This window comes from Chelon labrosus (genome assembly GCF_963514085.1).
Source record: "Chelon labrosus genome assembly, chromosome: 24".
NCBI classification, from domain to species: Eukaryota; Metazoa; Chordata; class Actinopteri; order Mugiliformes; family Mugilidae; genus Chelon; species Chelon labrosus.
The window spans coordinates 4,663,411-4,691,372 of record NC_140357.1 but is presented as its reverse complement, the minus strand read 5'-3'; the positions used below and the strand labels follow the sequence as shown (position 1 = coordinate 4,691,372).

The window sequence follows — 27,962 nt, the reverse complement described above, 5'->3', positions numbered from 1 at the left end:
TTTGCTTAAATGTTACCCGTACAAAATTCAGTAATCACTCTAACATCTGAATTTGGATTTTGTAATTTGGCTGTAATGTCTGACATTGAAACTGAAGAAGTTCTTTCAAAATACTATAGAAAGTACACAAATAGTTGTGTCATAATATTTAGGGTAATAATAAATCACCAGTTCCACCTGTGTTGTGTACTTGTTCATGAAAACTGTTGGAGGAAATGACTGTACTGTGGGCCAGGTCACTTTTTATCAATTGTGGGTTGTGGCTTTTTGGCAAGGTGCTGGACTGTGCCATTGCACACAAGAAGGGGTGACACATGCAGCGGTTTCATCAGTCCTGTCATTTTTTCTGTAGCTGCTCTTCAACTTCCTTATTTGCCTGTGAGTACCATTTCCTCTTTCGTTAGCTATATGACTCTACTTCTGCGACAGCTTCGGATAACTTTTCTCTATTAATCTGAAGTCAGAGGATACAAATCTGCGCTTTACAACGGAGTGTGAATACGGTGTTTTTCTGGGGTTGATTTGTTTTTAGTTTTTAAAAATTGAGAGTGAATCTTTTGATCTGTGGAGCCGTGTGGAGCTTTTGCAAGACTGGTGAGTACAGAAGGATTGCAGCAGTAGTCACTGGCATTACTTACACATATTTCTTTCAATCCAACAGCGTGGTTTTGTTGATATCCAAACTTTTGTGTGTCCCCAGCTTCAATGCAGCCCTTCACGGTACTCGTGTGAGGGACACGGAAGCGCCAAAGTGAAATAGCGTCAGTCATGGATGTCTTTGTGAAGTAGACGCCCGTGAGTAGTGTGATGTCAGGAGACACCAGCACCCTGTCCTGGAGGAGCGTGTCTCCCGCCAGCCGGTCAAATTCTTTGGATATGTCTCCCACGACGACTGTTCCCACGGAAGGCATCTTCCCGGTGAAGATTATAAAAGTGTGTTTCCTTAGCAACAGCTCCAACATGGGCAAGAACTTCAAACTGATCCGCTGCGAGGAGGAATGGACTGTTAAGGTATCGTACTCTGCCACCATACTCTACGGTATTCTGCTGAACTTTCTTGAAACACACACACACACACTCACACTCAAGTAATAAAACAAGAAATATCATAAAGGATAACCCTCACACAGACATTCTTTGAAAACTTTTACTTTCACTGAGCCATTTCCTAGTGCGCCTACTATGACAGCTGTGTGTTAAGATGTGAATACTTAGCCTGTATACGTATTACTACCGCAGACTGTCGTCAATATGGTGCTGTCCAGCGGCTGTGTGGGTCCAGACATAAAACACCACCTCTGCTACGGCCTCCTCCTCAAACACCTCAAGTCCTCAGAGATGCACTGGCTGCACCCGGACCTGACTGTGTGCGAACTCACCCAGCGCTACGAGCAGCAGCACCTCGAGGCTGAGTGGAGGTCGGTCTTTGCCACGATCGGTTCTGGACGCTCATCTGTAAGACTTGGAAGAGCTAACCGTGATGTTTGTTTGTCCAGATATGACCTGAGGATAAGATACATCCCACCCGATTTCATGGAGAAACTGCAAGACGACAGAACCACCCTGCTCTACTTTTACCTGCAGGTCAGTTTGGGCATTTTTATAAGAATCAGCATTAGGTTCAGATAAAAGTAACAGAGATGCCTTTGTGCTTAGGTACGAAGCGATTATATGCAGCAGTACGCCTCAAAAGTCAGTGATGGGATGGCGCTACAGCTTGGTTGTCTGGAAATTAGGTAACTATTGCTGATTACAGAAAAAAAAAAAACACAGGACATCAGTTGTTTCCATGGAAAGTCAAACGCTGTTGTTGTGGTTGCAGGAGATTCTACAAAGACATGAATCCAAATGGGCTGGAGAAAAAGTCCAACTTTGAATTACTTGAGTAAGTGCCTTTTTTCAGCCTGAATGTATTGCCAATATATTTGAATGGTTGATACATTTTACTGTGACATTGTTAGAGCTCGATCTTTGACACCAAACCCGTGTGCACTTCAACCTTATTTCTAAGCCTTGGCCACAAAAATGTCGCATCTGGTTAGCTCATGGTAGTTGAAGAGAAAGAGTAGTTCGGCCTGTGGTTACTGTGAAAACCTACACGCTCTTAACCAACATATTCGAAGAGCTTTTGTTTCTACGCAAACATGTCGCTCTGGTGTCATTATGATGGCCTGACTTCCCTCCATTCCTCCTTTAGAAAGGAAGTTGGCCTAGATCTGTTCTTTCCCAGAGAGCTCATCGACAGCATGAAGGTAAAGAACAAAAACAGCTTTACAGACTTCCCTCTGAGCAAAGAAATGCAACTGTCAGTGACTCTGTGTTGTCGTGTCAGCCCAAGCAGTTGCGTCGGCTGATCCAGCAGACGTTTCAGGGCTACTCCACTCTGAAGCAGGACCAGTGCATGCTCAAGTTCTTCACCACTCTGGCTCAGTGCTACAGCTACACACAGGAGCGGTTCGCCTGCAAGCTCGTGGTGAGCATTTTAGAGGAAACCCTCCTTGTTGCCGTGCAGCGACTTCTCTCTGTTGGTTTTACTGTGTATTGATTCTTAGATATTAAAAAAATAAATAAATAAATAGAAGAGAATAGAATAGAATACTGTTATAGAAGCAAATTTGTTTGCACCTTGCTCTCGTTTACAGCACAGCTGGAATCTAACAATAGACCTGGTTATCGGCCCCGACGGAATCAGTCAACAAACCGAGAACTCAACGGTAGGCTGAAAGTCTGCCGCACTGTCAGATTTAGTAATTTGCCTTTTCACCTGGTGTTGTTATTTATTCCTTTGTCTCTTTTGCAGCCCATCTGTCTGGCCACTTTCTCTCAGATTCGCAGCATCTCCTGCTCTGCACAGAGCGACGGCCAAGCTCTGCTCACTGTGCACATAGAGGGGGCCAAACTGGTAACCTCCCAATTTTCAAATGTCCAGTGACCTTTTCTCTAATATTCAGATGATGCGATAGATTAACTCCTTTTAATAACCTTGAGCTTTCTATATATGTTCCGTCTTGAACCACGCAGCCGCTCTCAGTCAACACCTCCTCCCTGGCCATAGCAGAAAACATGGCCGACCTGATTGACGGCTACTGTCGGCTGCAGGCCAAAACTGAGAGTTCACTCATTATCAGGCCCAGCAAAGGTACATCAAGAACAATGTTTTAACATGCAATTAAAATGTTCCTCTTGATTTGTTAAAAAGTTAAAAAATAAATAAATAAACCCCGCAGCAAAGCTAACCACGTCTGATTTTTACAGGGAGAGACAAAAACCTGAAACTTCCTGACATCCCAAAATGGTGAGCGTGGTGAATAACGTTGGAAAGACGCGTTTTTTGAATGATGTACAAAGATGACACACACACGCTTTTTTCCAGCGAACTGATAATGTGGTGGAACCATGAGCTGTGTGGGAGTAGACTACTTTTATTTTGACTACAACCTCCTCTTATTGGAGAAAAAATGTCGTCAACATTTCGGCAAAGCTGGCACCAACTCGATTTGTACTCAAATAAGTTTTTTTCTTTCTCTCTGTCTTACAGTGGTGGTTCTCGGGCTCCTGATAGAGGATTAAGTAAGTGCAATTACTCATTCACAGATTCCACTCTACATCAGATGTCTGGCTTCCTTTCAGCCTCCTCAATGTCTGTTTCAACATTCTTCTTCAACTTCAGGTTCAGATATTTACGCTGAGATTCCAGAGGGCAGAACAGAACCTCGTGGTAAGCAGCACTTCGGCGTGAACATGTCAAAAAACCCACATGTCTTCACTTAAAAAAATCCTTCACACTGATCGCTTCCTCTTTGAGAAAGAAGCGTGTTGAAAAATCATTACAAAACACGGAATATTTAAAATGGACTTAAGCAGGGGAGTAAAACTTCCAAATTTACCCTAAGAACACAAAAAGTAAAGTAGATTTTGAGCTTGTGGTTGGTTGGTTGGATGGAGACAAATGAAATGTACAGCAGCTCGAATTAGCACGTATCGCTTCAGTGTTTTTCTGTCCCTACAGTTTATTCACAACCTTTGTGACACCAAAATAGAGCGTACACTTTCAACCAAACCACAGCACTCGCATCTCGCTTGCGCATGGCTGTCCACGCCATATTACGTCCTACGTTCACCGCTGAATTTTAACCCTTGTTTCTTCACCTTCAGAGAAGCACATGATCTCCAGGGATGACGTTGTCGTGGGTCGGATCCTGGGCGAGGGATTCTTCGGGGAGGTTCACGAGGGAGTTTATAAAAGCCCAGTGAGTTGGGATGAGGAGCACGGCCCACAGGTTCATGCTAAGAGCGCAGTATCATAGAGAATGTAACGCATGTGTGTGTGTGTGTGCAGACAGGTGAGAGGATCCGTGTCGCTATCAAAACATGCAAGGACAGTTCTGCTGACGTAAAGGAGAAGTTTCTCAGTGAAGCCGGTGAGTGTGTATCCGTTGCAGTGATTATTTGCTTTCAAAACACTCAGACACACTTTCAGTTATCAGTGTGAAGGTTTGTGGCGTAGCTGCAAAGCCTTTAAAATAATCTCCTCAGCTGGCATTAACATCGGTTTTAAAGGGTTCGACACTCCTTGAATACTAAGCAGAAGCGGGAAAAGTGTGGCGACAGAACAGAACAAGTATATCAGATTAATACATTTCAAGGTTTTGCACGTTTCATCAGCCAGAAGATTGCTGTAGTCGACTTCCTGTAGTCTGCTTGTGGCTTCGTGCTGCAGCGCTGGCAGGTGGCTGTGGTAGCCTGGAGGTCACAGTGTTCAGAGCAGAGCTGAGCACAACCAACGTCACACTGATGGGCCTGATGATATAAAGCTCAGGAAAGGATGTAGGGTGATTGAAAATAATTTTTTTTTTTAGAGATTTGTGGTGTGGCGCCACAGACATGCTCATTTATCTTTTAACTCAGGGAACACAGGAAACAAGAAAAGCTGTAACCGCACGTGTGACCACCGTGTGACGTGCAAGCAAACAAGTGACACTTCTCAGATTCGTATTAGCATTCATTTGACTCACGATGAATCCTTTTAGCTCCGGTTTTGGTCTCTGCCAGCTCCGAGGGAATCGTCCGTTCGCCAGCTAGTCGCCGGATTTGTGTGTTTGCAGTTTGTTGCAGAGTCTCACATTTCTGAAAATGTGATCTGTTACAGACTTGATGAAACATCTGGATCACCCCCACATTGTGCGACTCGTCGGAGTCATCGAGGCCGATCCCGTCTGGATCGTCATGGAGCTCTATGAACACGGAGAGGTGAGTTTCTTGACGCGTCAGAATGTTTATGTCTCAACACATCATCGACGATTTCGAGTTTGAAAGAACCCTATGCTGTATCTTATATAATATATTATTTGTTTTCCTGACAGCTGGGGAACTATCTCGTGGAGCAGCAGCACATCCTGACGACTGTGACTTTAATCCTGTACTGTCTCCAAATCTGCAAAGCCTTGGCTTACCTGGAAGGTCTCAATATGGTGCACAGGTAACGCTGCCTCATGCATTTATATTTAAGATTCGCCAAGCTAAATGGACTGGATGGAAGAGACCACTGTCTCATTCTAGGGGAAGCAACAATTAAAAAAACTGGTTGCTTACAGAGACCTTACTAGATTGTATGCAGGATTATCTGATGTGCGATATTCCTTTATCTTGTGGTTCCTGTGTAATTTCCGTCTGTGTGTTGTAGAGATATAGCGGTGAGAAACGTTTTGGTGGCATCGCCCGAATGCGTCAAGCTCGGCGACTTCGGCCTGTCCCGCTACATAGACGAACAAGAGTATTATAAAGGTCCTTACGTCCTCTCACACCTCAAGAGTGCATTCACAAAATATCTCAGCTTTTTGTGAGGAGATGTCATGAAAAGTCCTTACTTTTGTGCGTCTCTCGTCCGTGTGCAGCCTCCATTACTCGATTACCGATCAAATGGATGGCGCCGGAATCCATCAACTTCAGGCGCTTCACCACAGCCAGTGATGTCTGGATGTTTGGTGAGAAAACCACTCATCTTCAACCACTCACCCTCAACCAGGAACAGGAAACAAAGACAGACAGTGTTTATTAGTGTTTAAAATGATGATCAATTCAAGAGATTGGCTTTTAATTTTCTGTCTTCTCCATGTGTTTTTATGTGGAACTTTTACTTTTTGTTTTGTGTTAAACAACAGAGATTCTTTTTAGCGTGGTAAAAGTATCTGTGGCTGGTGTGTGTGTTCACCCAGGTGTGTGCGTGTGGGAGGTCTTCTCAGAGGCCCAGCAGCCGTTCTTCTGGCTGGAGAACGGGCAAGTGATCAACCATCTGGAGTCCGGAGTTCGACTCCACAAGCCACAGCACTGCCCGCCAACCATCTACTCCCTGCTCACCCGCTGCTGGGCCTACGAGCCGCAAGCCCGCCCCTCCTTCGGCCAGCTGGTCTGCTCCCTCAGGTACGCCCACCTGTAGACACAACTTACACCTTGTGTAAGTCTTCCCTCACTCATCGAAGCAAGCAGCTGACGTCCGTGTTCATTCATTTGACAGCGATATCCACAGGATGGAGCAGGAGCAGGAGTCGGATGTGAGGCGGGACCGGTCGCGCTCCATCCCGTCGATAATTGACTCCGTCCAGGCAGAGCCTCCACCCAAAGTACTACACGCACACTCACCATGTCAGAGTCTGAACTGTTAACTGTAACTCGTATTAACTTCCTTCCTGCTTAGGCGTGAAACCAGCTACGCCAGCAGTTAGATCTGATGCCATCTAGTTTTGTCACAGCACATCTTTAACATGAACAAGTTAGACGTCACAAATTAGACGTTTAAAGTAAAGAAAGTCACAATAAATTCTGACATATTAACATAACGTGTTTTTTTTCAATACTTGTCTGCGGTTTAGTTTGAATCTCAAGTTTTTTTTAAGTGGCTCTTGGTGGCTTAGCGGGATGAAAATAACCTCTGTCTAATTTTTAATAATTTCTCTCTCTCTACAGCCATCCAGATCACAAGGCAACACCCTACCTCGGCCCAGACAGATAATGGTATCCAAACACACATATACCATTTACAGTATACTATATACGCTGCCTGGCCAAAGAAAAAGGTCGCACACTCTAATATTTCGTTGGACCGGCTTTAGCTTTGATGACAACACACATTCACTGTGGAATTGTTTCCATAAGCTTCTGCAGTGTCACAAGATTTATTTCCATCCAGTGTTGCATTAATTTTTCACCCAGTTTTAGCAGTTTCTACAATCTCCTTAGATGTTTTCTCTGCTTGATGCATGCCAATGATTTGACCCTTCTCAAACAGACTAACATCTTTTCCACGACCACAGGATGTGTCTTTAGACATGGTTGTTTAAGAAATGAGAAGCTACTCATTGCATCAGTTGGGGTTAAATTAAAAATCCTTTATATGAGTATATAATGTTAAGTCATTCCAACCCAAAGGGAAGTTTGCTGGCAGTAGCAGGTGTGGGCCAACCTCAACATATTTGTGACATTTAAGTGACAAAAAAATGATGACAGATTTAGCATGCAAATTAATTTCTTCGAAACTGAGCAAAAGCTGCGGAAACCACACAACGTTTAATGCTTGAAATGTTATGCGAGTGTGAGAATTCCTGTGTGTGTGTGTGGCTGCAGGCACCGGAGCCGGATAAGATGCCAGTATGGGAGAAGGAGAGAGTGGAGGACACTTTGCAAAGACAAAGAAGAGAGATGATGATGGATAAACAGTGGCTGGAGAAAGAGGAGAGACAACTGGTGAGACATGCCCACACTTTTATCAGTTGTCGTGTTTGTGGTGAACGAATGATGTAAAAGACATTGGTAACTTGGTGCTGCTTTAAAAAACCTGACTATAATTATGCTTGCGTGATGTAAACATGTCTCACCGAAGCTTTATTTAAACTACAAATGATGTGTCTATGTCTAGGACCCTATTGTGCGGCAGGATTCACAAACCAAGGTACGCTGTTTTCTTTTGCAAATTTTCAGCATGCTTTGATCACTAGAGGGCAGAAAGCCACCTGGATACATATTGCATCTCTGTAATCTGCCCTTTAAAGGTTTCACTTCAGTGTTTTATTACTTTTAGATTAAACAGAAAAGCCTCATCTTCTTGGTTTAAAGAGGTTTAAAACCTATTAAATGTTTTTTTTTTTTCTGTCATTTGCAGCTTACAGGAAAAAAAACTGAAAATGGTGAGTCCGAGTTCATTTGCTAAACTTCTTGAACGTGGTTTAATGATGCAGAAAGGAGCAAATGATGAGCATGAAATAGACCTACTCTGCAACACGGTGTATATGTGTATGTATAGCAAATGTGCACATTGTTGGCTTCATTAGCTCCTTCTCGTGTGTTTCAGATGCCCCAGATAAACCCCCAATGCCTCCCACAGTCACAAAGGTATAACTCCTTTATAGTAAGATTTGGTCAAACATAACCGTCTATTGTGTATTTTAAAAATTGAAAAGAAAATATTAAATTTGGTCACTAAAATGCGTCGCAGCCTCTGCCCACCGCTGAGCTGGACCGATCAGGTGATCAGGTTTACACCGGCGTCATGGCGATGGTGAAGCAGGTGGTCCAGCTGAAGAATGACGTCAACACGCTCCCGGCCTCGGAGTATCCCAACGCTGTCAAGGTAGCTCCATCACATTGATACAGCCTGTGAGGGAGACTGAATGAAGGGGTTTAAGGGCTTGTGAGCGGGAGGGGGCACTGTTGTGTGAATTCCAGCTGATGACATTTTTTCGACCCCTCTCTCATCCACATCCCTCCACCTGCCTCTTGCCTCCCTCCCTTCCTCCCTTCCTCCCTTCCTTCCATCCATCCACCTCCAGGCCGTGGGTATCACTCTCCGTAGCCTGATTCAAAGTGTCGATGAGATCCTGCCCTCTCTGCACAGCTCCGTCTCCACAGAGGTAGGCTTCATAAGACTGGTCACCATTATTTCTTTGGAGATGGTATTTAAATAATAAAATGATGTTTTAGATCGGACGTGTAAAACTTACTATATAATATAAATATGTGGAAAGTTTTCTATGTAAAGTCACATAAACTTTGCATGGTCATTGTCTTAGTTTTGACTCGACAGTTTTCAGCTTATTTGCATTTTCACAGTTTTTCTTGTGGTTCTGCAACTGAACAACTTCCCTTGGAGCCATTTTGCAATATAAATACCACTATTAGGAACTTGCAGAGAAAGTTAGATAAATGGCACTTTCAGCTGAAGGAAGTGTGAACAAACTGCACCATGTGACCTCCTCTCCTTTCCGTCTCAGATCGAGGGCACTAAGAAACTGCTGAACAAGGATTTGGGGGAGCTGATCAACAAGATGCGGCTGGCCCAGCAGAACGCCATAACCTCGCTGAAGGAGGAGTGCCAGCGGCAGATGCTGGCGGCCGCTCACACTCTGGCGCTCGACTCCAAGAACCTGCTGGATGCCGTGGATCAGGCTCGGGTCAGGGCCAACCTGGCCAAGCCCAGACCGGACTCTCAAGGAGGAGAAGATTCAGCCGAATGAGAAGAAAGCAACAGTCTCCTGTTGATCGAATCGGGGTTGAATTATGAGGGCATGAGTTTGTTGTCGGGGGACGTTGCTGCACAATTCTAATGAAAGAAATCATAATATATTTGTAGATGTGAGTGAGCCATGTTAAACTGAACAGGAACGAACTACCACAGTACATGAAGGCAATTATGTTTCTTCTGTTTTTTTTTTGTTACTATTAAAGACTGATAAAATGCACCGCATGTTTTTTTTTTTTTCACCAGGCTGAATTGAAACAGAAATAAAATCTACTCATATTTATGGTATAAAAGCATGGAGCTCCGGTGACACTTTTCATAAGTGGACATGACAGCTCTGTGCAGGGCATTAGATCCGCAGGTGTTTTGCTGATCTTGCACCGTCAGTGATAAGCTTGTAACTTGACACAAGAACACAGTATCTTCCCGGCAAGATGTTCCAGGAAGAGCGTTGGCAACAAAAGCTCATTCATTTCTGTTTTCAGTAATTGGTTTGTGCATTTGTAAAATGATAATCTTTTTTAAGTTTCACAAATTGCTCTTATTATATTATTTATACCTAAGTTAAAAGTTCTGCAAATGTTTTTCAGGAACACATACGGGTTGTTCTGTGAAAATAAGTTCTCTATTGCCTCTGGTGAGTGCAGACTAGCCATTTTGCAAAGAAAAGGTAACATTCGAAATAAAATAGACAGCTTTTCCTGTGTCCTGTGAGAGTTTCCTGTATTTACTTGATCTGCTCCCGCTGTCATTTCTTTCTTTCTTGATGCAGAACTTTAAAGCTTGCGTTACCTCTAAAGCTGTGTTTGGAGCTTATCTGCTTTTATATTTCTATTAATGCCAGTTATAGTCCCATAAACACACAGTCCGGGATAGGCTCCAGCCCCCCCGTGATCCTTCACAGGACAAGCGGTTACAGAAGATGAAATAATGAATGAACACACAGTCCTTACATGACAAACACCAACCAAAGGCTTAAAAAACCTACAGTTACAGGAATTCCCCAGAGGCTGAGTTTGCCTTTTGTAATATGATACGCCTCCCCTTCCTATATAAGTCTGGCTTAGAAGAGGACGTACAGCAGCAACTTCTCTACTCACTGAGCAGGAAACACCTCTACGGATCCACTCACCAGGTGAGAATCTTATATTTTACTCAAATTTTAGGCGCTTGGTGGTAATTTCACAAGCATTTTCCTTGTCTCTCAGCGACAAGCAAAAATCAAGATGTTTTAAACGCTGTAGGAATTTAACATGTTGAAAATGTTTGCAGGAAATTGCCAAATGTAATTGCAAGTCATGCCCTGACTCAAATGGTCCCAATAACTGAGAGACACACCAGTATTTAATCCGAACAATACTTTATTTATTCATTAAATGCGTGACATGATTTGATATAACTTGAAATGTCGCGCTTTAACCAGGGCCAAAAGAAATAACGCAAGACGCGGTCATACCTTTTATTTATCCCCAAATGTCTGCAACTATCATGCGCTGTCTTCAACACTGCAACACGGAAGGTACTTGGCACCACCAGCTGAAAAATTGCTTCCCCCACAAAGTTTTTATTGCAGGGCACTTACGTACAAGCAGGTCCTTCTGAACAAAGTAGCCATGAGCAACCTCCCTGATCTTGTCCAAAGGCAAAACTTCATTCCACAAACCAGACAGGGACGAATCGGTCTTCTGGCTTTCCACCCACTCTTCCCTGTTAACAGATGGAGGTAGATCAGGCAACAAAACCGTATGATCAGCAAGCATCATACCAGGACCTTTTTCCAATACAACAGGGTCAGAATCAGACATGTCAGACTCTGTACCCTGGTCACGGCACAGGCTGGAAGAACTTCAGGTACTCCCTGCTCACTCTCACGTCTCTCGAGTAGCTTGGAAACAACCACAGGTGACGATGGTCCAGAGGCCCACACAGCACTACCAGCCAGGTCGTTACCCAAAATCATTTCCACATCAAGTGGTAATGCAGGTCGCACCCCGACAGGAACAGTACCCCGTACCAGCTCACAATCTAATACAATATTGTGGCGTGGCACAGGAATCAAACCAAGCTCCATGCTGTGCATTAACACAAAATCTCCAGTTTCCGTTTTGGGTGAAAAAGGCAGTATTGAGTCCATAATAAATGAATGTTTAGCACCTTTGTTACGCAAAAACCTAATCGGGACACGTTTGTCACTACCGACCAAGAACACAAAAGCATCCACAATAAATGGCTCAAAACCAAAATTCTCTATGTTCAAACCCAAAGTGCAGGACTTGTATTATGCATGAAATGGCAAATTTCATGCATAATATTTTATTTTTAATACTTTGAGCAACAAAATTAAAATCAGTTAGTAAAACCACATGCAAAGTCATTCGACATCTTTCAGGAAAACAGGTTGTAACTCGATTGTGCTTGTTCGAGAATGTGTCCTTCATTAGAAGGCATCAAGAAACTTCTCATGTGTTTGAATGTAGGATGAAGAAGAAGCTGATCCTTGATGTGGACACTGGGGTGGACGATGCCATGGCCATCATGGTGGCCCTCAGCGCCCCCGATGTGGAGGTTTTGGGGATCACCTGCTGCCATGGCAACACACCCTTGCAGAATGTCCTCAAGAACACTCTGCGTGTCCTGAAAGCATGCAACAGGCTGGACGTGAGTTTGCGGTGCACTGGCGGAGTGATTGAATGCTTTGTACTGACATGCTTTTAATTAAAATACAACCCGTTCCACAGATTCCAGTGTATCGAGGTTGCTCAATGCCCCTCCTGGCCAATAAACAACATGCGGGTGATTATCACGGGAAAGATGGCCTTGGAGACGTTCCCGATCCAGACGCTCCGGGCTTGGAGCTTCTGCAGAACAAGAAAGCAGCTCAGGCCATGATCAAGATTGTTAAAGAGAATGTTGGGGAGGTGAGGCAAACTAATACTTGAAATATAACCACTTGTGGGAAGGAGGGTGGACAGAGGTATCAGGTTGAGAAACAAGTTGTTACACACAGTTAACACCAAACTGTTTCCACACAGTTGTTAGTAAAAATGCCGCTTTTACTAACAACTGTGTGGGAAAGCAGAAGGATCACTCATCTAATGTAATCCTTAATTCTGCTCTGCTTTTTTAGGGTTCTCAAGTCTCACATATTGGGCATGAGACACACGCATTTCAACCCGTTCACACGCTCATACGCCACACCTTGTATTTCTCACGCAGAGAAATTACCACGATAACGCGTACCAAGGTTACCAATTAACAGTGGAATAGGTCTGAATCAAGCGTTCCCGTAGAGTTCAGAGGTTTTTTCTTTAACGTTATTCACAAAGCAATTGAGACCAACTTCTAGGAAGGACATTACCAACTTTAGATGAGATTTGAAAAAAAAAGCTTGAAAAGCTTGAAGGCTCATGCAGGAGCTAGCATTCACCTCGCTCCGTGATAGGCTGATGAGTGCTGCATATTTGACTCAGTTGCAGAAATATCTTTCCCAGGGGGCTAAATAATGTAATACCATATTATTAAATAAATATTTTTATTTGTGCAAATTTATGTGTCATTTATCGGATGAAACCCCCGTCCCCACCCCAACCAAATTCCTGCCGTTGCCGCCAAAATCTCATTCTGAACTCAGTTCAAAACTTGAGAGCCCTGTTTTCTGTTCAAGTAATTTGTGTCATTACAAATATGTAATAATTAAATATTATTAAATTTAATAAATTAAACAGATTTTCCCTGTAGAGCTGAAGTAAGTCTTTACTCATTTTAAACCGTACAGAAAAACCTGATACACTTAATTCCTGTACCTGTGTCACGTGGGTTTCGCCACTGCCCCGCCCCTTTAAGAAAGTAACGCCACGCCCAGGGATCGCATATTTATGTTGATACGAATATTTTTAACAAAAAAATGGACCAATTTCACCGAATTCATGTGTTCTATATATTACAACAATTAAATTTTATTTTTTAACCTGACAAAGCCTACGGTCAATGGACTCAGTGTAGATTTGTCCTGTCCCAATTCTCGCGAGATCTGGCAGATAACGGAAAAAACAACAATATAAACCGTTTACTAAATTATATGTAACATGCGCTTCTGTTTTCTGTTTGACATATTTAATTTTTACAAATGTTGTTTTGTTCAAAAGAAGACTAAACTTGTTTAATAATTAGACACCCTGCTAACAATTAGCAGACTATTAGCTTATACATCCCAGCTACCAAAATGCTAATTTCATGGTGTGCTAGTCTTCACCTCATCAGCATTAAGCATTCATAATAATAATAATAATAATAATTTTCAAAGCCACAGGGATTTTTAAAATGTTTAGTTTTAGAATGTAACTATTCGTCTTCTTTTCTGTTTCTACCATTAACAAAAGGCAATACAATATCTGCAAAACAAAATATGCTGTTTCCAGGTAACTCTGGTGGCCACCGCCCCGCTCACTAACCTGGCTGTCGCTGTGCAACTGGACCCTTCATTCTCTAAGAAACTGAAGGCGCTCTACATCATGGGAGGAAACACTGAATGTTGGTTATCTCTTTTCGCCTATTTTTCCGTCTCTGTGCCTTTATTAGTGAGAATGATATCTGATGTGTACGTATATGTGCAGCCAGGGGGAACACCACAGTGTGTGGAGAGTTTAACTTTGTGGCTGACCCCGAGGCCGCCTACGTCGTGCTGGAGCGCTACACCTGTCCCACCTACATCGCCGCCTGGGAGTTCAGCTGCAGGAACAGCCTGCCGTGGGTGAGGCTGAAAACACACACTGAAAAAGGGAAACCCGTCGCTTTCTGGTTCCGTAACAATTTCGCTGCATGTGTAAATGAAAATGCTTTCCTCCTTTAGTGTTTCTGTGACGAGTGGCTCGCCCAAAAGACTGAGAAGGCTGCCTTCATGAAAAAGATTTCCGCCCTGTCACTGACGGTAAGAGCCTGCAAACTAATACAAGGAGGGTTTTATGTGGTCAATCTGACAAGTATCAGAAATGTGTCAGCATTCAAGACTGGGCATGTCTGCACCAGTGTAACATGGTGTTATTTTCCACTTGCAAGTAGACACACACTGTCAAGGTTGACATACAGTCTTTAAATTATGTTTCTCATTATTTTTAAATTACCTTTTATAAGCTAGTAGGATTATGACGACAGATGAGCAGTCACATACTGTCTCAATATGATATGTATCTACAGAAGTCGAAGTCAGCTGAATACCAAAAGGAGATCATAGCAGGAAGTGGGTTCAATTCCTGTGATACCTACGCCATGGCTGCAGCCGTCGACGACTCATTCATAAAAGAAAGCATTGAGGTGGGTGTCTGTTTTAAGCACAAAACACTTCAGGCCAAAATCATTATTCAACAAACCCTTGCGCTCCACCTTCAGGTTGCTGTGACCGTGGAGCTGGAGGGGACCCACACCCGGGGCATGATGGTGCTGGACTACATGGACCTGCTGAAGAAGAAACACAAGGCCTTCGTCATGAAAACCGTTGACCTGGAGAAGCTGAAGCAACTGTTGATGAATTCAGTCAAGTAGAATGATTCTTTGACAAGCCAAAAGCCTGAATTTGATTTGGCTTCAACAGTTTGGTAAAGCATTATTTGAATTGGTCAGGCCTGAGGTGACAAGAATCCTTTCATTTCCTTAATCTTAATTAAACAGTTCACATTCAAATTTAAGATTTTACATTTTAAAGAACATGCAAACATTTAGTGAGTTTGGCTGACTATGCATGCACCCACAGCGCAGGATAAACAAGGAATATACTCAAAATGCCGCTTCATGTCATTTCCTGTTTTTGTAGAATTTCATAAGCTGGACTGCAAAATCAAGAATAAACAAGAAAAGAAAATGTTTTCTGGTCGTCTATCACATACCACATAAAACACCCACCCCTCTCAAGGGATACACATTTCATTGACTTGTTGGAAGCACAAAATAAGCACATGTTTTGTTTTGTTTTTTGAAGCTGTGAAGATGGCTTGCAGATGTTTTTCAGCTTCATTGTTCCATTGGCTGAATGCTAAATAGTTAAGCACGAGTTATTTAAAGAAGACAGTGGATAAAAGTCTCCATAGTAGCAGAAATAATGCAGCGACTTTCCATTGCTGCTGCAGCCAACAAAAAAATAAAAATAAATCTGTTTTCCATGAAACTCTGGTTTAGGCAAAGCTAAGTATTCCCATGAACATGTTACAGTGACATACGGAACTCATCTGTAAAGTTTCGCCAGACAGCTCGGGGGGTGTTTTGGGAGAGGACAACTTGTTCAACTTCCTGCTGCTCTGGCCCTTGACCCAGGTGTGTTCCCTGCTGCAGATTAAGCCCCGCCCCTAGAGAGAAAAAGCAAGGAAGTAAGCAGAGACAGACAATAGCAGAAAGCACAAATCTCCTGTCTGAGATTAATGAACTCTCTCTCACATGCACAACAATAACACTACTTTTCGTGTTTTACCCAAAGCAGCTGATAAAACAGCTGTCATGTAACATGGGAATGAAACTGCTGCAGCTCTAATGTGAGTAGGAGGAGGAGACCAAACTACAAAAATGCAGCTACATCTGTCAAGCATTGGTTGAGGACATGCATGAGTCATCACACTTTCTTTTTTCTTTTTGTTGTGTAACCTTCCCCCATTTCCATTCACATGTGCAGCAGAGACAAAAGTTGAACTGACAACAGGTGTCCTGCAAAACCTTTCTGATAAGGTAAGTTAACATCTCAATGTATCATGGTTGTTTGTTTTACATAAAAAAAGGTTGGGATTGACCAATAGAATTTGAGTGAATATAATAATCAAACTTGACAGCTGAGTGACAGTTTTAGCATAGATGGGTTTAAATGTGCAGCACAAACACAGAGCAGGTGTTGAGGATCGACTAATTGTTTTGCCTCAACTATACCTTACATTTGGTCATTTTATGAGCTGCAGCTGCATTTAGTTTGTAGCGCAGAACCTTTACAGAGCTCTGTGAAAAGAAGATAGATAGATAGAAAGACAGATAGGTAGATAGATAGATAGATAGATAGATAGATAGGTACTTTATTGATCCCGAAGGAAATTCAAGTTTTATGGAAGAATTATGGAGGAAAGAACGTGATAAATGAAGATACAGTATTCCCTCGTCACCACATATTTATTTTATTATTCATGCTGTTTTATATGTATTTATTTAATTAATTATACTGTTGTATATGTATTTTAGACCTTTATGAACCCTTCCCACACTCTTATTAACCTTTTCCAAACACTTAAACACTTTCTACACTCATAAACATACTGTGGCGTCCGACCGGACGTTAAAAGGATGACGAGTAGTTGGTCGCAAACCTTTCTTTTATTACATGAACCCCAATAGTTACTGTCGGCCGTAACTTCACCCAAACAACAACCATGGCAGTTAACTTATCTGACAGTTCTCCGTTCTTCCTCTGCTCCTCACTGATACTCCCTAATCACACACACGCAAGCCTCTCTCGTCCTCACCTCACCCCACTCCCTCGCTTTCTCATCCAACCACATACCTGCCCGTACCACACATTCACAGAACTTAAACATTATAAGAAAGAACATTTCTTCAGGGTCGCTACACTACGTGAGTAATAATTTTAACAAAAAGGGAGGCATCATAGGGCTTTTAATTAAGTAATTAACTGCATCACTGTTACCGAAAGTTCACACAACACACAACAATGCACAGAAACACTACGCACAGAAAGATCACGAGGTGAAATGGACATGGCGAGATGATGCGATTTATTGGCCGTATTTTCCCAGGATGAAGAAGAAGCTGATCCTTGATGTGGACACTGGGCTGGACGATGCTCAAGCCATCATGGTGGCCCTGTCCGACCCCAGTGTGGAGATTTTGGGGATAACCTGCTGCCATGGCAACACACCCGTGGAGAACGCCCTCAAGAACACGCTGCGTGTCCTGCAAATCTGCAACAGGCTGGATGTGAGTTGCAGTTGTCACGCTTTTTAAGCCCATATGTGTTGGCATGTGTAGTAAAACCTCTAATGCTGGACAGATCCCAGTGTATCGAGGCTCCTCGGAGCCACTCCTGGCCAGAAAACTCCACGCTGGGGATTTCCACGGGAAGGATGGACTGGGCGACGTCCCAGACCCCGAAGCTCCGGGCCTGGAGCTGCTGCAGGAGGAAAATGCGGTGCAGGCTATCATCAAGCTTGTCAATAATAACCCTGGAGAGGTGGGTAGACTATCAGAGGATTATGTCGTTTAAGTCAGGATTTGATATGCTAAGTGGTTTCATATTTTCACAGGTGACTCTGGTTGCCACGGCGCCACTCACTAACCTGGCTGTCGCTGTTAAAGTGGACCCATCCTTCCCCAAGAACCTGAAGGCCCTCTACATAATGGGAGGAAACACTGAGTGTAGGTCGTCTGTATCAACAGTGTGCCAGTCACTTTGACTTTAACAGCAACTTGAGATAAATGTGTGTGTGTGTGCAGCCAGGGGGAACACCACGGTGTGTGGAGAGTTCAACTTTGTGGCCGACTCTGAGGCCGCCTACATTGTGCTGGATCGCTACACCTGTCCCACCTACATCGCCACCTGGGAGTTCAGCTGCAGGAACAGCCTGCCGTGGGTCTGTAAAGGCAGTGGAGCCAGTTTAAAACCAGTTCGTTTCACTGACTGCTCATTTGACTGACACATGAGTGTGTTTCTCTCTCAGTCTTTCTGTGACACGTGGCTGGCCCAAGACACTGAAAAGGCTCGCTTCATGGAGAGGATTTCCCGCCACACCAGGAAGGCACGTCCTGAGTTTTTCCATTTCTTTAGGATAAGCATCTCATGTCTTCATTTGATATTAAATAAGTTTTCCTCGCAGATGGTCAACACCGAGCGGTATCAGAAGGAGATGGTGGCAGGACCTGGATTCAACTCCTGTGACTCCTACGCTCTGGCCGCAGCCATCGACGACTCCCTGGTGACGGAAAGCGAACAGGTCAGAGCACCGCTTTCATCCATTTAACCTGCTTCGCATCAGCACGTGCAGAAAGGCCGAGGGTGGTTAGACACAACTCCGCGTCTTCCTTCTTCCAGGTTGCCGTGACTGTGGAGCTAGAGGGAACCTACACCCGGGGCATGATGGTGCTGGACTACATGGACCTTCTGAAGAAGGAGCACAAGGTTTTCATCATGAAGAAAATTAACACGGAGCGGTTCAAACAGATGTTGATGAATGCTCTGAAATAGCTCTTGAGCCACATTCCTTAAAGAGCATTGAGTAACGTTCCAGCCCAGTCAAACGCATATCATTACCCAGACCATAATTACTGGGAGTTTGACAACAATCTCTGGAATCCTGCTCAGTCATTTGTCTAAGTGTAGTTCATCACAGCTGAAGACACATTTATGTATACCGTATTTACAACTGATGCTGAAGGGACACACAGCTGGAGGAACTGACCAGCTGGGAGAGGAATGCACTATTTGTAGGTTTTGTGGACAAGCACGAGACTTTAGAGAAACATTTTGTGGTGAGATATGAAGTTTAGGACGAAACTGAATTTCTGGTGTGATCTATGCACTTTATATTTAGTGTAAGACCTGAATAAGAAAGGGGTCTAATCTTTCTTTCTGTCCTCAGTATTCAGTCATTACTTATTGATCCATCCAGTATTTCATATGTATTGTGTGGAAGATACCGTGCATCCTTTTGTAACTATGTCTTTTTGAAGTTAATGCACGAAGAACAGCAGGGGCACTATGAGGATGAAGCATGTCACTACAATAAAATATCCTTATGCAAACCTTACAAAACTGCTGCAGTATGAAAGAACGGTTCTGATTCTCCAACTCCAGACACAAACAACTGAGGCAACTTAAGTTAATAAAACCTTTTATTGAAAGTGCTTTGGAATGTACACTTCAAGGAAAAAGTAAAAGGAAATAATTTGCATCCCACGTTCCTCCACTTTTTCTCTTCAATAAGCAGGACTTCATCATTTTTTTTTAAGAAAACTCAAAGAAACAAACCGAACCTCTTCACAAACAATCATCTGTGTATATATTACAACCTGCCAGAGCACTATTTACAAATCATACAAAAAGAACCAACGATAAAAGCTGCGGCTCATCTTGTCACCTTGTTTCTGCAGCTACGGCTTCAGCTCGTAATTAGAGCCAAAGAGAAAACCAACCAAGAGTCCCAGTTCACCGAGAGCCAATCAGAGGTCCGTCTCTGGCAGCAGCTTCAATTCGTTCTCACATAGTCCAAAACAGATTTAGAGTCGGCCCGGAGCCAACTAGTGTTCGACCCTCTGAAGGAAACTGCTTCTACTGGACTCTGTACTTGTAAAACCAGCAGAGACCCTGAGTGAAGTTCCAGCCCAGCGAGACGGAGAGGACGTAGAGGAGACCAAGCAGAGCAAACGGGTAGAGCAGCACTACTGTGTTCTTCAAGAAGGGTAAAGCTGTAAGGATTAAAAGAGGCTGTTAGAGTTTGAATGAAACACTAACAGAAGTGTTAACACCAAATGATAAAACTAGCATCTGTGTTTCAGCATGAAATGTGCCACATCTCAACCTCACACTTCTGTGCAGTGTTTTTAATTAGAGCATGTTTTTGACCACTAGATGGCAGCAGAGATTAGGATCATAAACGTAGTGTGGGAAACAGATGAACTGCTGGTTCTGTTTGCACTTGTTTTTTATGAATTATTAGGTCAGAAAATGGTAAAAACAAATGTACATGCCAGGTTCCTACACCTCTGGTTAAAGTCTTCAAATATCTTGTTTTGACAAATCTACAGAAGAGTTTCCAGATGCAAAATATTGAACTCTCAGCAGGGAACTTACCGTTGTAGCCCAAGAAGGTGATGTATATGTAATAACTAATGGCCACCAGCCAGAAAGTGTTGCCGACAAAGTATCCGAGGAACCAGTCTGACTTTATCACAACAATATCTGGAACACACAAAACAAAACTGTGCATGAGCCGTTTGTGAACTGAACCTTTTAAATTGTCATATCTAAATATCAGCAACTGATCAGACATGATCAGTAAATGACCTGAATTAGATGCAACTTCTGATTAAACTCATACGGAGACGTTTTCTACTCACGATTGATGAAGAAAAGCTGCAGGAAGTGCAGGATGACTAAGAGTGGGTAGAAAGCATTGAGGTGAACATCAAATGCGTAGCCCCATTCGACATCAAAGTTTCTGCTGGGGTGTTTCAGCAGGTACTTGTTGCTGAAGACCCTGGAGGTCAAAACAAATGATACACAGAACTTAGAATGAGCCTATGCAAATGTCATTCATTACTTACATTTTATTCACACAATCAACTCGCCACTCACCACATAAAAGTTGATATGAGCAGACCAACTCCTATACAGTCAACAAAGACAACCCACAGCAGCAGTTTCAGCATCTCCAGGACTCCCATGTCAAGCACGAGACCGAAGCCTATTGTCGACACTGCACAATAACAAAAGGATTGTTTAGTGACCATTGTACAGCAACCAAATTCAGACTAATTCAAGTGCAAGGAGTGAAATCCTGATAGAGAATGTTTATTATCTATTAATGAACTAGCATATTTACCGCATAGCCAGATGCTGAGCAGGACCAGAAAAGCAGGATCGTCCCGGGCCCACTGATCCTTGGTCTGTTTCCTGTAGTGGAAGTTGCGGTAAACCCTCTGTGGTGACGTAAATAAGTAAAGCATCTGCCACAAGGCAAATTCAAAGTCCATCTGTCTGAAATGGAGGAGCCGCCGCAGGTACTTGTAGCGCTTGGCACCCGCTGTGTGGCGTGCTGCGTCCCTGGAACTGAGGGCGCCATTGCTGTGTGGAGAAGTGGTCGGCAACATGGAGCCTGCATCAAATTAGAAGAGTATGGAAAATGTTTAGGAACAGTCAACATGTAGATAAACGCATAAAACAAATGTCAGAAATACACAATATTCTTTAAATTAAAACAAAATTAAAACCTGATTTCAAAATATCCTCTGTAAAGGTTCAGTTTAAAACTATCAGACCACAGATGATACTACAGCTCATAACATTTTTAAACCAGAGTTTTATATTATGTCAGATCTGCCTGTAGCTTAGTTACAACATGTTTACAACATGTTTACAACATGTGACGGAGTCCTGTATAACAACAATTGATGATATACTCATTTAATTGAATAATACATATCTCCCTTAACATTCTGCTTCTATTAAGTTCCTAAACATTACCAACTTCTTTACAAAAAACTGCTTTAAAATACATAAACACAGGATGATATTGCAAAGCTATGCTTATATACTCACAAAGGCACTTCAGACTGTGCAAAATTACACAAAACCTTCTTACGTTCTCAGATTTAAAAAGCTACACACTTACAAAATCAGCTCCAACCTCTACAAACAGTGATATATTTAATATCCTTGTTATTCCACGCTATGCTTGCTACCAAACAGTTAGCATGTTGCTAGCTAGTTTAACAAGATGAGAAGGCCTCCAACGTTTTATCTGCAATAAACTTGACACATACGTCGCAGTCACAGTTTAGCATTTAAAAAACAACTAATATTTATTATCTGTGGACAACATTTACCTTTCTTTGCTGTACTCCTAACAGGAGAGAGCACCAACTCTTGCTCGTTTCTGTAGCTGTTTTTAGACGCTTCCTGAACTGCCTCTCGTGAAAAGGCACACGTAGATACTTCCGGTAAAACGCCCGGTTCATCATGGGAAATGTAGTCGAATGTGTAAACCCTAGCTTTTTAATGCAACTCTTATTATGTTATTTAAACGAACAGTTATATAAAAGTAATAATAAAGTGAAATCGCCTTGGATGTTTTTGTTGACATCCCCTAAAAAGCAAATATATATTGCTTACATATATTACTTTTATTGTGAAAACCTAGACAGCACTTCAAACGGAAGTAGGACGCAATACCATTTCCGCTAACGCCATAACTGTTCATTGGTGGCATAACTAAGATCACTGCTGTTCTGGTCAAGAAGGCCAAATAGCGAAAGGTAAGAACCAAAAACATATTATGCACTCATGAAGGTATAAAAGTTAATGTGTTATTAAACTGTACGACCAGACTAAAATGTCGCGTTTGACCGTTTAACTTCAGTTACCCTCTAACAACATGCAGTGCGCGTGCCCTTGAGTAGGACTCTTTGCTAACGCGGTTAGCCTGCAAGCTAGGAGTCCTCTCTGGACCGTCCGTGCTGCTTGTTAGCCCCTTCTAATGCCCATTTTAAATTTGTATGTAATATTGCTAACCATGTTGGTACCGCAGCATGTTTGGGAAATCCTGCATTATCCCCGCAAGACGTTAGCTACGTAACTGAGGTGCAGTAACACTTGTTGTTATTGACAAGAACAGCTAAGCTAGCTAGCACCCGTTACTGATATGGTTTTATAAACTGTCTGACAGTGGCTCGGGAGTTTATCAGCTAGTTTTTAACTTATTTAGTCCAATACAGCAACCTTGACTCAAACCAAGTCTCTATAAAACGTTTTAATTAGACTGTGGTTGAGCAGAATTGTAAATATTCATGTTCAAAACCTATTGTCACGCTGCACATCAGCTGTCATCCTCCAGTTTGCATATCTGTCCTGTAAATATATAGTACTCCTTGCTGCAAATACCTAGTTAGTGACTTGTCTGATGTGTAATGCATGTTGTCGCTGCGGAGTAACCTTGATACAAGACTCCTACTGTAAAGGTTAATGTGGTTGATTTTCACATATGACAATAAAAGACTTGAAATTAAAATGACATAATTAGTGGCTCAGATAGAATAAGAAGCACGCAATCAAGCTGTTATTCGGCGTTTGGTATATGTTATGCCTGGTTAGAGTTGATTTGTTTTCTCTCACAGCGTCATGCTGCGACTGCCGACCGTGGGCCGAGCTCTGGCCGGAGCCGCCAAGGGCAGCCTTGCTCCTTCCAACCCAGGTGAGATTGTGTTTGTTAAGATCAGAGCAAAGTGTTGCATAAAGTAGACATTTGTTTTATTGGTTGAGTTTGAGAAGGTTTTAAACGGCTGTCCTTTTATGTGTGCAATTTCAGTGCGTACTCCGGTGCGTGCTGCCAGCAACATGGTGGAAGTGTTTGTGGATGGGAAACCGGTGGAGGTGGAACCTGGTACTACCGTGTTACAGGTAATAAACATGAAGTAATACAGAGTTTTCACGGTACTTCTTTCACGTTCAAGCATTCTCATCCGGCCCTTTCTTTTCCCTCGTCAGGCTTGTGAGAAGGTAGGAGTTCAAATCCCCAGGTTCTGTTACCACGAGCGCCTCTCTGTTGCAGGAAACTGCCGCATGTGTCTGGTGGAGATTGAGAAAGCTCCAAAGGTAACGGGGATATCCCTCTCGCAAGAGCATCAACTAAACAACATTTATTTAGGATATAAATTGTTGTAATTACTAATTGATTGATTGTGTGTTGTCAGCCGGTAGCAGCCTGCGCCATGCCTGTCATGAAAGGTTGGAACATCCTCACCAACTCAGAGAAGACGCGCAAAGCCAGGTACAAGCTTCAGTAGTCACTGTGCGCTTTTATTTGTGTATAACTCTTTTTTTTTTTTTAAATGTAGTAAACTGGTTTGATGATGTGTCTTCAGGGAGGGAGTGATGGAGTTCTTGTTGGCCAACCACCCTCTGGACTGCCCCATTTGTGATCAGGGAGGAGAGTGTGACCTGCAGGTAACCTTGGATACTTCAAGTTTACACAAAGCTCCCACATACACAAATGAGGCTTTAAAGGTAAATAGAAAAACCTCACCTCTGTTCTCAGGATCAGTCCATGCAGTTCGGTTCAGACCGCAGCCGTTTCACAGAAGCGAAGCGAGCAGTGGAGGACAAAAACATCGGGCCTCTCATCAAAACCATCATGACCCGCTGCATCCAGTGCACACGCTGTGTCCGGTGAGTGATTCCAGTAAAGAATAATCTTATAATCTTACTTATTTTGTGAAATAAACAAGGTGTTGAGAGAGCACGTTCATGTCTTCTTTTGTGGGTATTTTGTAGCTTTGCCAGCGAGATCGCCGGAGTTGAAGATCTGGGAACGACTGGGAGAGGAAACAACCTGCAGATTGGCACTTATGTGGAGAAGATGTTCATGTCGGAGATGTCGGGGAACGTTATCGATGTCTGTCCCGTCGGAGCGCTCACTTCCAAACCCTACGCTTTCACCGCACGTCCATGGGAGACCAGGTCGGAAAGTGTTTGCTCTGTTTTAATGTGATGGTAGAGATCTGTCCATTAGCTTGGGTATCAAAGAATTACTGACATGTAAACATTTGAGCTTTCCTGAACTTCCTGGAGTACATTAAGGCAGTGCAGTTACAGTAAACGTGTTTTTGTGTCATGCATTTTTCTTGAGCTTCATCTCATGCTCCTATTCTTTGCAGGAAAACCGAGTCGATCGACGTGTTGGACGCTGTGGGCAGCAACATCGTAGTGAGCACAAGGGGAGGGGAGGTGATGAGGGTGATGCCCAGGCTGAATGAAGACGTCAACGAAGAGTGGATCTCTGATAAAACCAGGTAAAGCCAGAAAATATTAAAATGTTTATAGATCTGATTACTCTGTAAATGTCGGGGACAGATGCTGTGATTCAAATGTGCATCCACAGGTTTGCATACGATGGTCTGAAGAGGCAAAGGTTGACTCAGCCAATGGTGAAGGATAATTCGGGTCAGCTGACGACGGCCACGTGGGAGGACGCCCTCACTCGTGTTGCTGGAGCAGTAAGTGGATGTGTTACCAGATGTGATGTTGTCCATTCACAGAGGTTCTTTGAGTAGAGCAATCCTTGATGCATAAACACGTGTGTGTGTCTGTGCAGCTTCAGAGCGTGCAGGGTAATGAGGTAGCAGCCATAGCTGGAGGAATGGTCGACGCCGAAGCTCTGGTCTCCCTCAAAGATCTCCTCAACAGACTCAACTCAGAAAACCTCTGCACCGAGGAGGTCTTCCCTATGGCAGGAGCAGGGTAAAGAAAACTCCGCTCTTCCCATCATTCCTTAAATATTCTCAGTGTCTCATTTATCAGTGGTTTTGTTCTTGCCGTCTCCTCAGCACTGACCTGCGCTCCAACTACCTGCTGAACTCCCGCATTGCCGGTATTGAGGAGTGCGACATGCTGCTGCTCATAGGAACAAACCCGCGTTACGAAGCCCCGCTGTTCAACGCCAGAATCCGCAAGAGGTAACATCGTATATCACACTTAATAGGTATTTCTTTCCACTAAATCCGATTGAATATTTAACTTTCTCCATGTTTCTCCCTTGTCCTACCTCTTCCTCTGTCAGCTGGCTCCATAATGAGCTGCAGGTTGCTATGGTGGGTCATAGCGTTGACCTGAATTACACATACGACCACCTCGGAGAGGAGACTTCAGTCCTGAAGGAGCTGGCTAATGGCACACACCCCTTCTGCCAGGTAATAGACACACGTGCCCGAGTCCAAGGAGTTTTTTTCCAGATTAACTTTGTTAGTTGTTGCTTGAATTATTTTATTTCCTCAACTGCAGGTCCTCGCATCAGCTAAGCGTCCAGTGGTGGTTGTGGGCAGCAGCGCTCTGCAGAGAGAGGACGGAGCTGCCATCTTGAGCGCCGCCTCCACCATCGCTCAGAACGCCCGAACCAGCAGCGGAGTGGAGGAGGGCTGGAAAGTTCTCAATGTTCTTCACAGGTACAACTAATTTACAAACCACTTGAGGTTTTCAGCAGAGGCAAGTTTCTCGAAATCAGTTTATTGCTCATTTTTGTACATGGACGTAGTGAGTCAGATTTCTTGTGTGTATGTGTGAACAGAGTCGCCAGTCAGGTGGCTGCATTGGATCTGGGTTACAAGGCCGGCGTGGATGCCGTTAGAAAAAATCCACCCAAAGTCCTGTTCCTGCTGGGAGCTGATGCCGGCTGCATCACCAGAGCCGACCTGCCTAAAGACAGCCTCATCGTCTACCTGGGTATGGACACACACAAACACACAGTCAGTGGATAACATGAGAGTAGCAATGTTCAAATTTCTGGTAATACTCAACATTCATTTTCAACTCCTCAGGTCACCATGGTGACGTAGGAGCACCCATGGCAGACATCATCCTCCCCGGTGCTGCATACACAGAGAAAAACGGCACCTATGTCAACACTGAAGGCAGGAGCCAGCACACCAAGCTGGCCGTCACTGCTCCTGGAATGGCCAGAGAGGACTGGAAGATCATCAGAGCTGTATCTGAAGTAAGGAGGAAGTCACTTCCATTGCTTATAATAATGTCCATACAGATACTTAACATTAATTTGACCAGAAACACACTCATTAAGGGGAATGTCTCTGTGTATTTGCAGCTGGCTGGTGTGACACTGCCCTACGACACTCTGGACGAGGTCAGATCCAGGCTAGCGGAGGTCTCTCCTAACCTGGTCCGTTATGACGACGTAGAGGAGGCAAACTACTTCAAACAGGCCAACGAACTCGCTAAGGTACACTCACACACACCATCACTTACTCTATATTTGGAGCAGATTTTCCAGATGTCTTCACTCAAACTTTTCCTTCCTTTGTTCCTCCCAGGCTGTGAATCAGGACCTCATAGCAGCTCCTCTGGTGCCTCCTCAACTTACAGCAAAGGACTTCTACATGACAGGTAAGATGGATTTCTATCAAATGTAAAAATACCAGTATGAAAGTTAAAGACCACTCTGCTTACATGCTTTCCCTCTCTGTGTTCAGACCCTATTAGCAGGGCTTCACAGACGATGGCCAAGTGCGTCAAAGCCGTCACAGAAGGAGCCGCCGCTGTGGACGAGCCATCTGTTTGCTGAACACCTCCTCGCAGTCCAAATAACAATAACTCTTTCTCTTGTTCTGAAACGACACACTCTTCTTTGAACAAACACGCTGTTTAATTTAAAGTTGTCCTTGATGCTTGTTGTATACAGTTAAATCGTTTTCCCTCCTGAGAACGAGCCTTGTTGAATAAAGCCCAGAAGCGTATATGAATAAAATCTTACAAATGTCCTTAATCCATTTTGAAGAGCTTTTCATTGGTTGTGTTACACTCTTTAACATAAGAGCAGAACTATGAATGATTGTGTTTTCATTTGCTCAGAATAAAGGCCTTTGTATCTACATAGGGAGCAGCTTCTCTTGAATGTGGCACCACCATGTTTCTATGGTAACACTGAATGGACCAACGAAACACTGGCTTTAGACGGGACCTTTAACTTTTTATGTTTAAGTGGTGGCCACTGTAAGTAGTATGAAGTGATTCATTTGGTTGCAGTATTCAGTGTCACCACTAGATGTCACTAATTCCCATACACAGGCCTTTAATGGCTCTCATACATACCACCAATCATAAACTTTACAAATTTAAATGTTGCATTTATGTGAATTATTCAGCTCGGGTGAAAAAAAACATCTTTAAAGCAGGACAACAAATCATCAC

General features: G+C 43.3%; 5 protein-coding genes across 5 annotated transcripts; 4 read left to right on the top strand and 1 right to left on the bottom strand.

The window, feature by feature from the left end:
- The first annotated feature begins 43 nt into the window (after positions 1-43).
- On the top strand, positions 44-9,731 carry LOC311509219 (protein-tyrosine kinase 2-beta-like). Its single transcript, XM_084574319.1, has 30 exons — positions 44-594; positions 701-1,011; positions 1,240-1,418; positions 1,497-1,584; positions 1,657-1,736; positions 1,823-1,885; positions 2,198-2,252; positions 2,333-2,473; positions 2,643-2,714; positions 2,801-2,902; positions 3,022-3,139; positions 3,256-3,295; positions 3,539-3,570; positions 3,671-3,718; positions 4,156-4,250; positions 4,340-4,421; positions 5,150-5,250; positions 5,364-5,479; positions 5,684-5,784; positions 5,895-5,984; positions 6,216-6,420; positions 6,515-6,620; positions 6,964-7,011; positions 7,621-7,740; positions 7,913-7,945; positions 8,156-8,180; positions 8,345-8,385; positions 8,489-8,623; positions 8,823-8,903; positions 9,264-9,731. Exons 2-30 carry the CDS (start codon positions 808-810, stop codon positions 9,504-9,506), a joined length of 2,844 nt encoding a protein of 947 aa, XP_084430445.1. The 5' UTR covers positions 44-594; positions 701-807; the 3' UTR covers positions 9,507-9,731.
- Positions 9,732-10,549: 818 nt separating this feature from the next.
- Positions 10,550-15,365, top strand: LOC311509120 (nucleoside hydrolase-like). The gene is made up of 8 exons (XM_084574178.1): positions 10,550-10,646; positions 11,989-12,169; positions 12,250-12,429; positions 13,930-14,041; positions 14,125-14,261; positions 14,361-14,438; positions 14,705-14,821; positions 14,897-15,365. The coding sequence occupies exons 2-8, from the start codon at positions 11,990-11,992 to the stop codon at positions 15,047-15,049; spliced, it is 957 nt and encodes a 318-aa protein (XP_084430304.1). The 5' UTR covers positions 10,550-10,646; position 11,989; the 3' UTR covers positions 15,050-15,365.
- A 507-nt stretch (positions 15,366-15,872) lies between these two features.
- Positions 15,873-19,234, top strand: LOC311509121 (inosine-uridine preferring nucleoside hydrolase-like). Its single transcript, XM_084574179.1, has 9 exons — positions 15,873-16,029; positions 16,167-16,219; positions 17,290-17,470; positions 17,544-17,723; positions 17,797-17,908; positions 17,987-18,123; positions 18,211-18,288; positions 18,367-18,483; positions 18,582-19,234. The coding sequence occupies exons 3-9, from the start codon at positions 17,291-17,293 to the stop codon at positions 18,732-18,734; spliced, it is 957 nt and encodes a 318-aa protein (XP_084430305.1). The 5' UTR covers positions 15,873-16,029; positions 16,167-16,219; position 17,290; the 3' UTR covers positions 18,735-19,234.
- A 129-nt stretch (positions 19,235-19,363) lies between these two features.
- unc50 (unc-50 homolog (C. elegans)) lies at positions 19,364-22,211 on the bottom strand. Its single transcript, XM_084574180.1, has 6 exons — positions 22,094-22,211; positions 21,091-21,363; positions 20,844-20,964; positions 20,606-20,745; positions 20,340-20,447; positions 19,364-19,954 (listed from the first exon to the last, which is right to left on the bottom strand). The coding sequence occupies exons 2-6, from the start codon at positions 21,356-21,358 to the stop codon at positions 19,818-19,820; spliced, it is 774 nt and encodes a 257-aa protein (XP_084430306.1). The 5' UTR covers positions 21,359-21,363; positions 22,094-22,211; the 3' UTR covers positions 19,364-19,817.
- A 226-nt stretch (positions 22,212-22,437) lies between these two features.
- ndufs1 (NADH:ubiquinone oxidoreductase core subunit S1) lies at positions 22,438-27,643 on the top strand. Its single transcript, XM_084574016.1, has 19 exons — positions 22,438-22,522; positions 23,381-23,457; positions 23,572-23,663; positions 23,751-23,858; positions 23,957-24,033; positions 24,128-24,209; positions 24,301-24,431; positions 24,537-24,722; positions 24,920-25,054; positions 25,144-25,258; positions 25,357-25,502; positions 25,589-25,717; positions 25,822-25,951; positions 26,043-26,203; positions 26,326-26,480; positions 26,576-26,751; positions 26,860-26,994; positions 27,086-27,158; positions 27,245-27,643. Exons 2-19 carry the CDS (start codon positions 23,385-23,387, stop codon positions 27,334-27,336), a joined length of 2,196 nt encoding a protein of 731 aa, XP_084430142.1. The 5' UTR covers positions 22,438-22,522; positions 23,381-23,384; the 3' UTR covers positions 27,337-27,643.
- Positions 27,644-27,962: the final 319 nt, after the last annotated feature.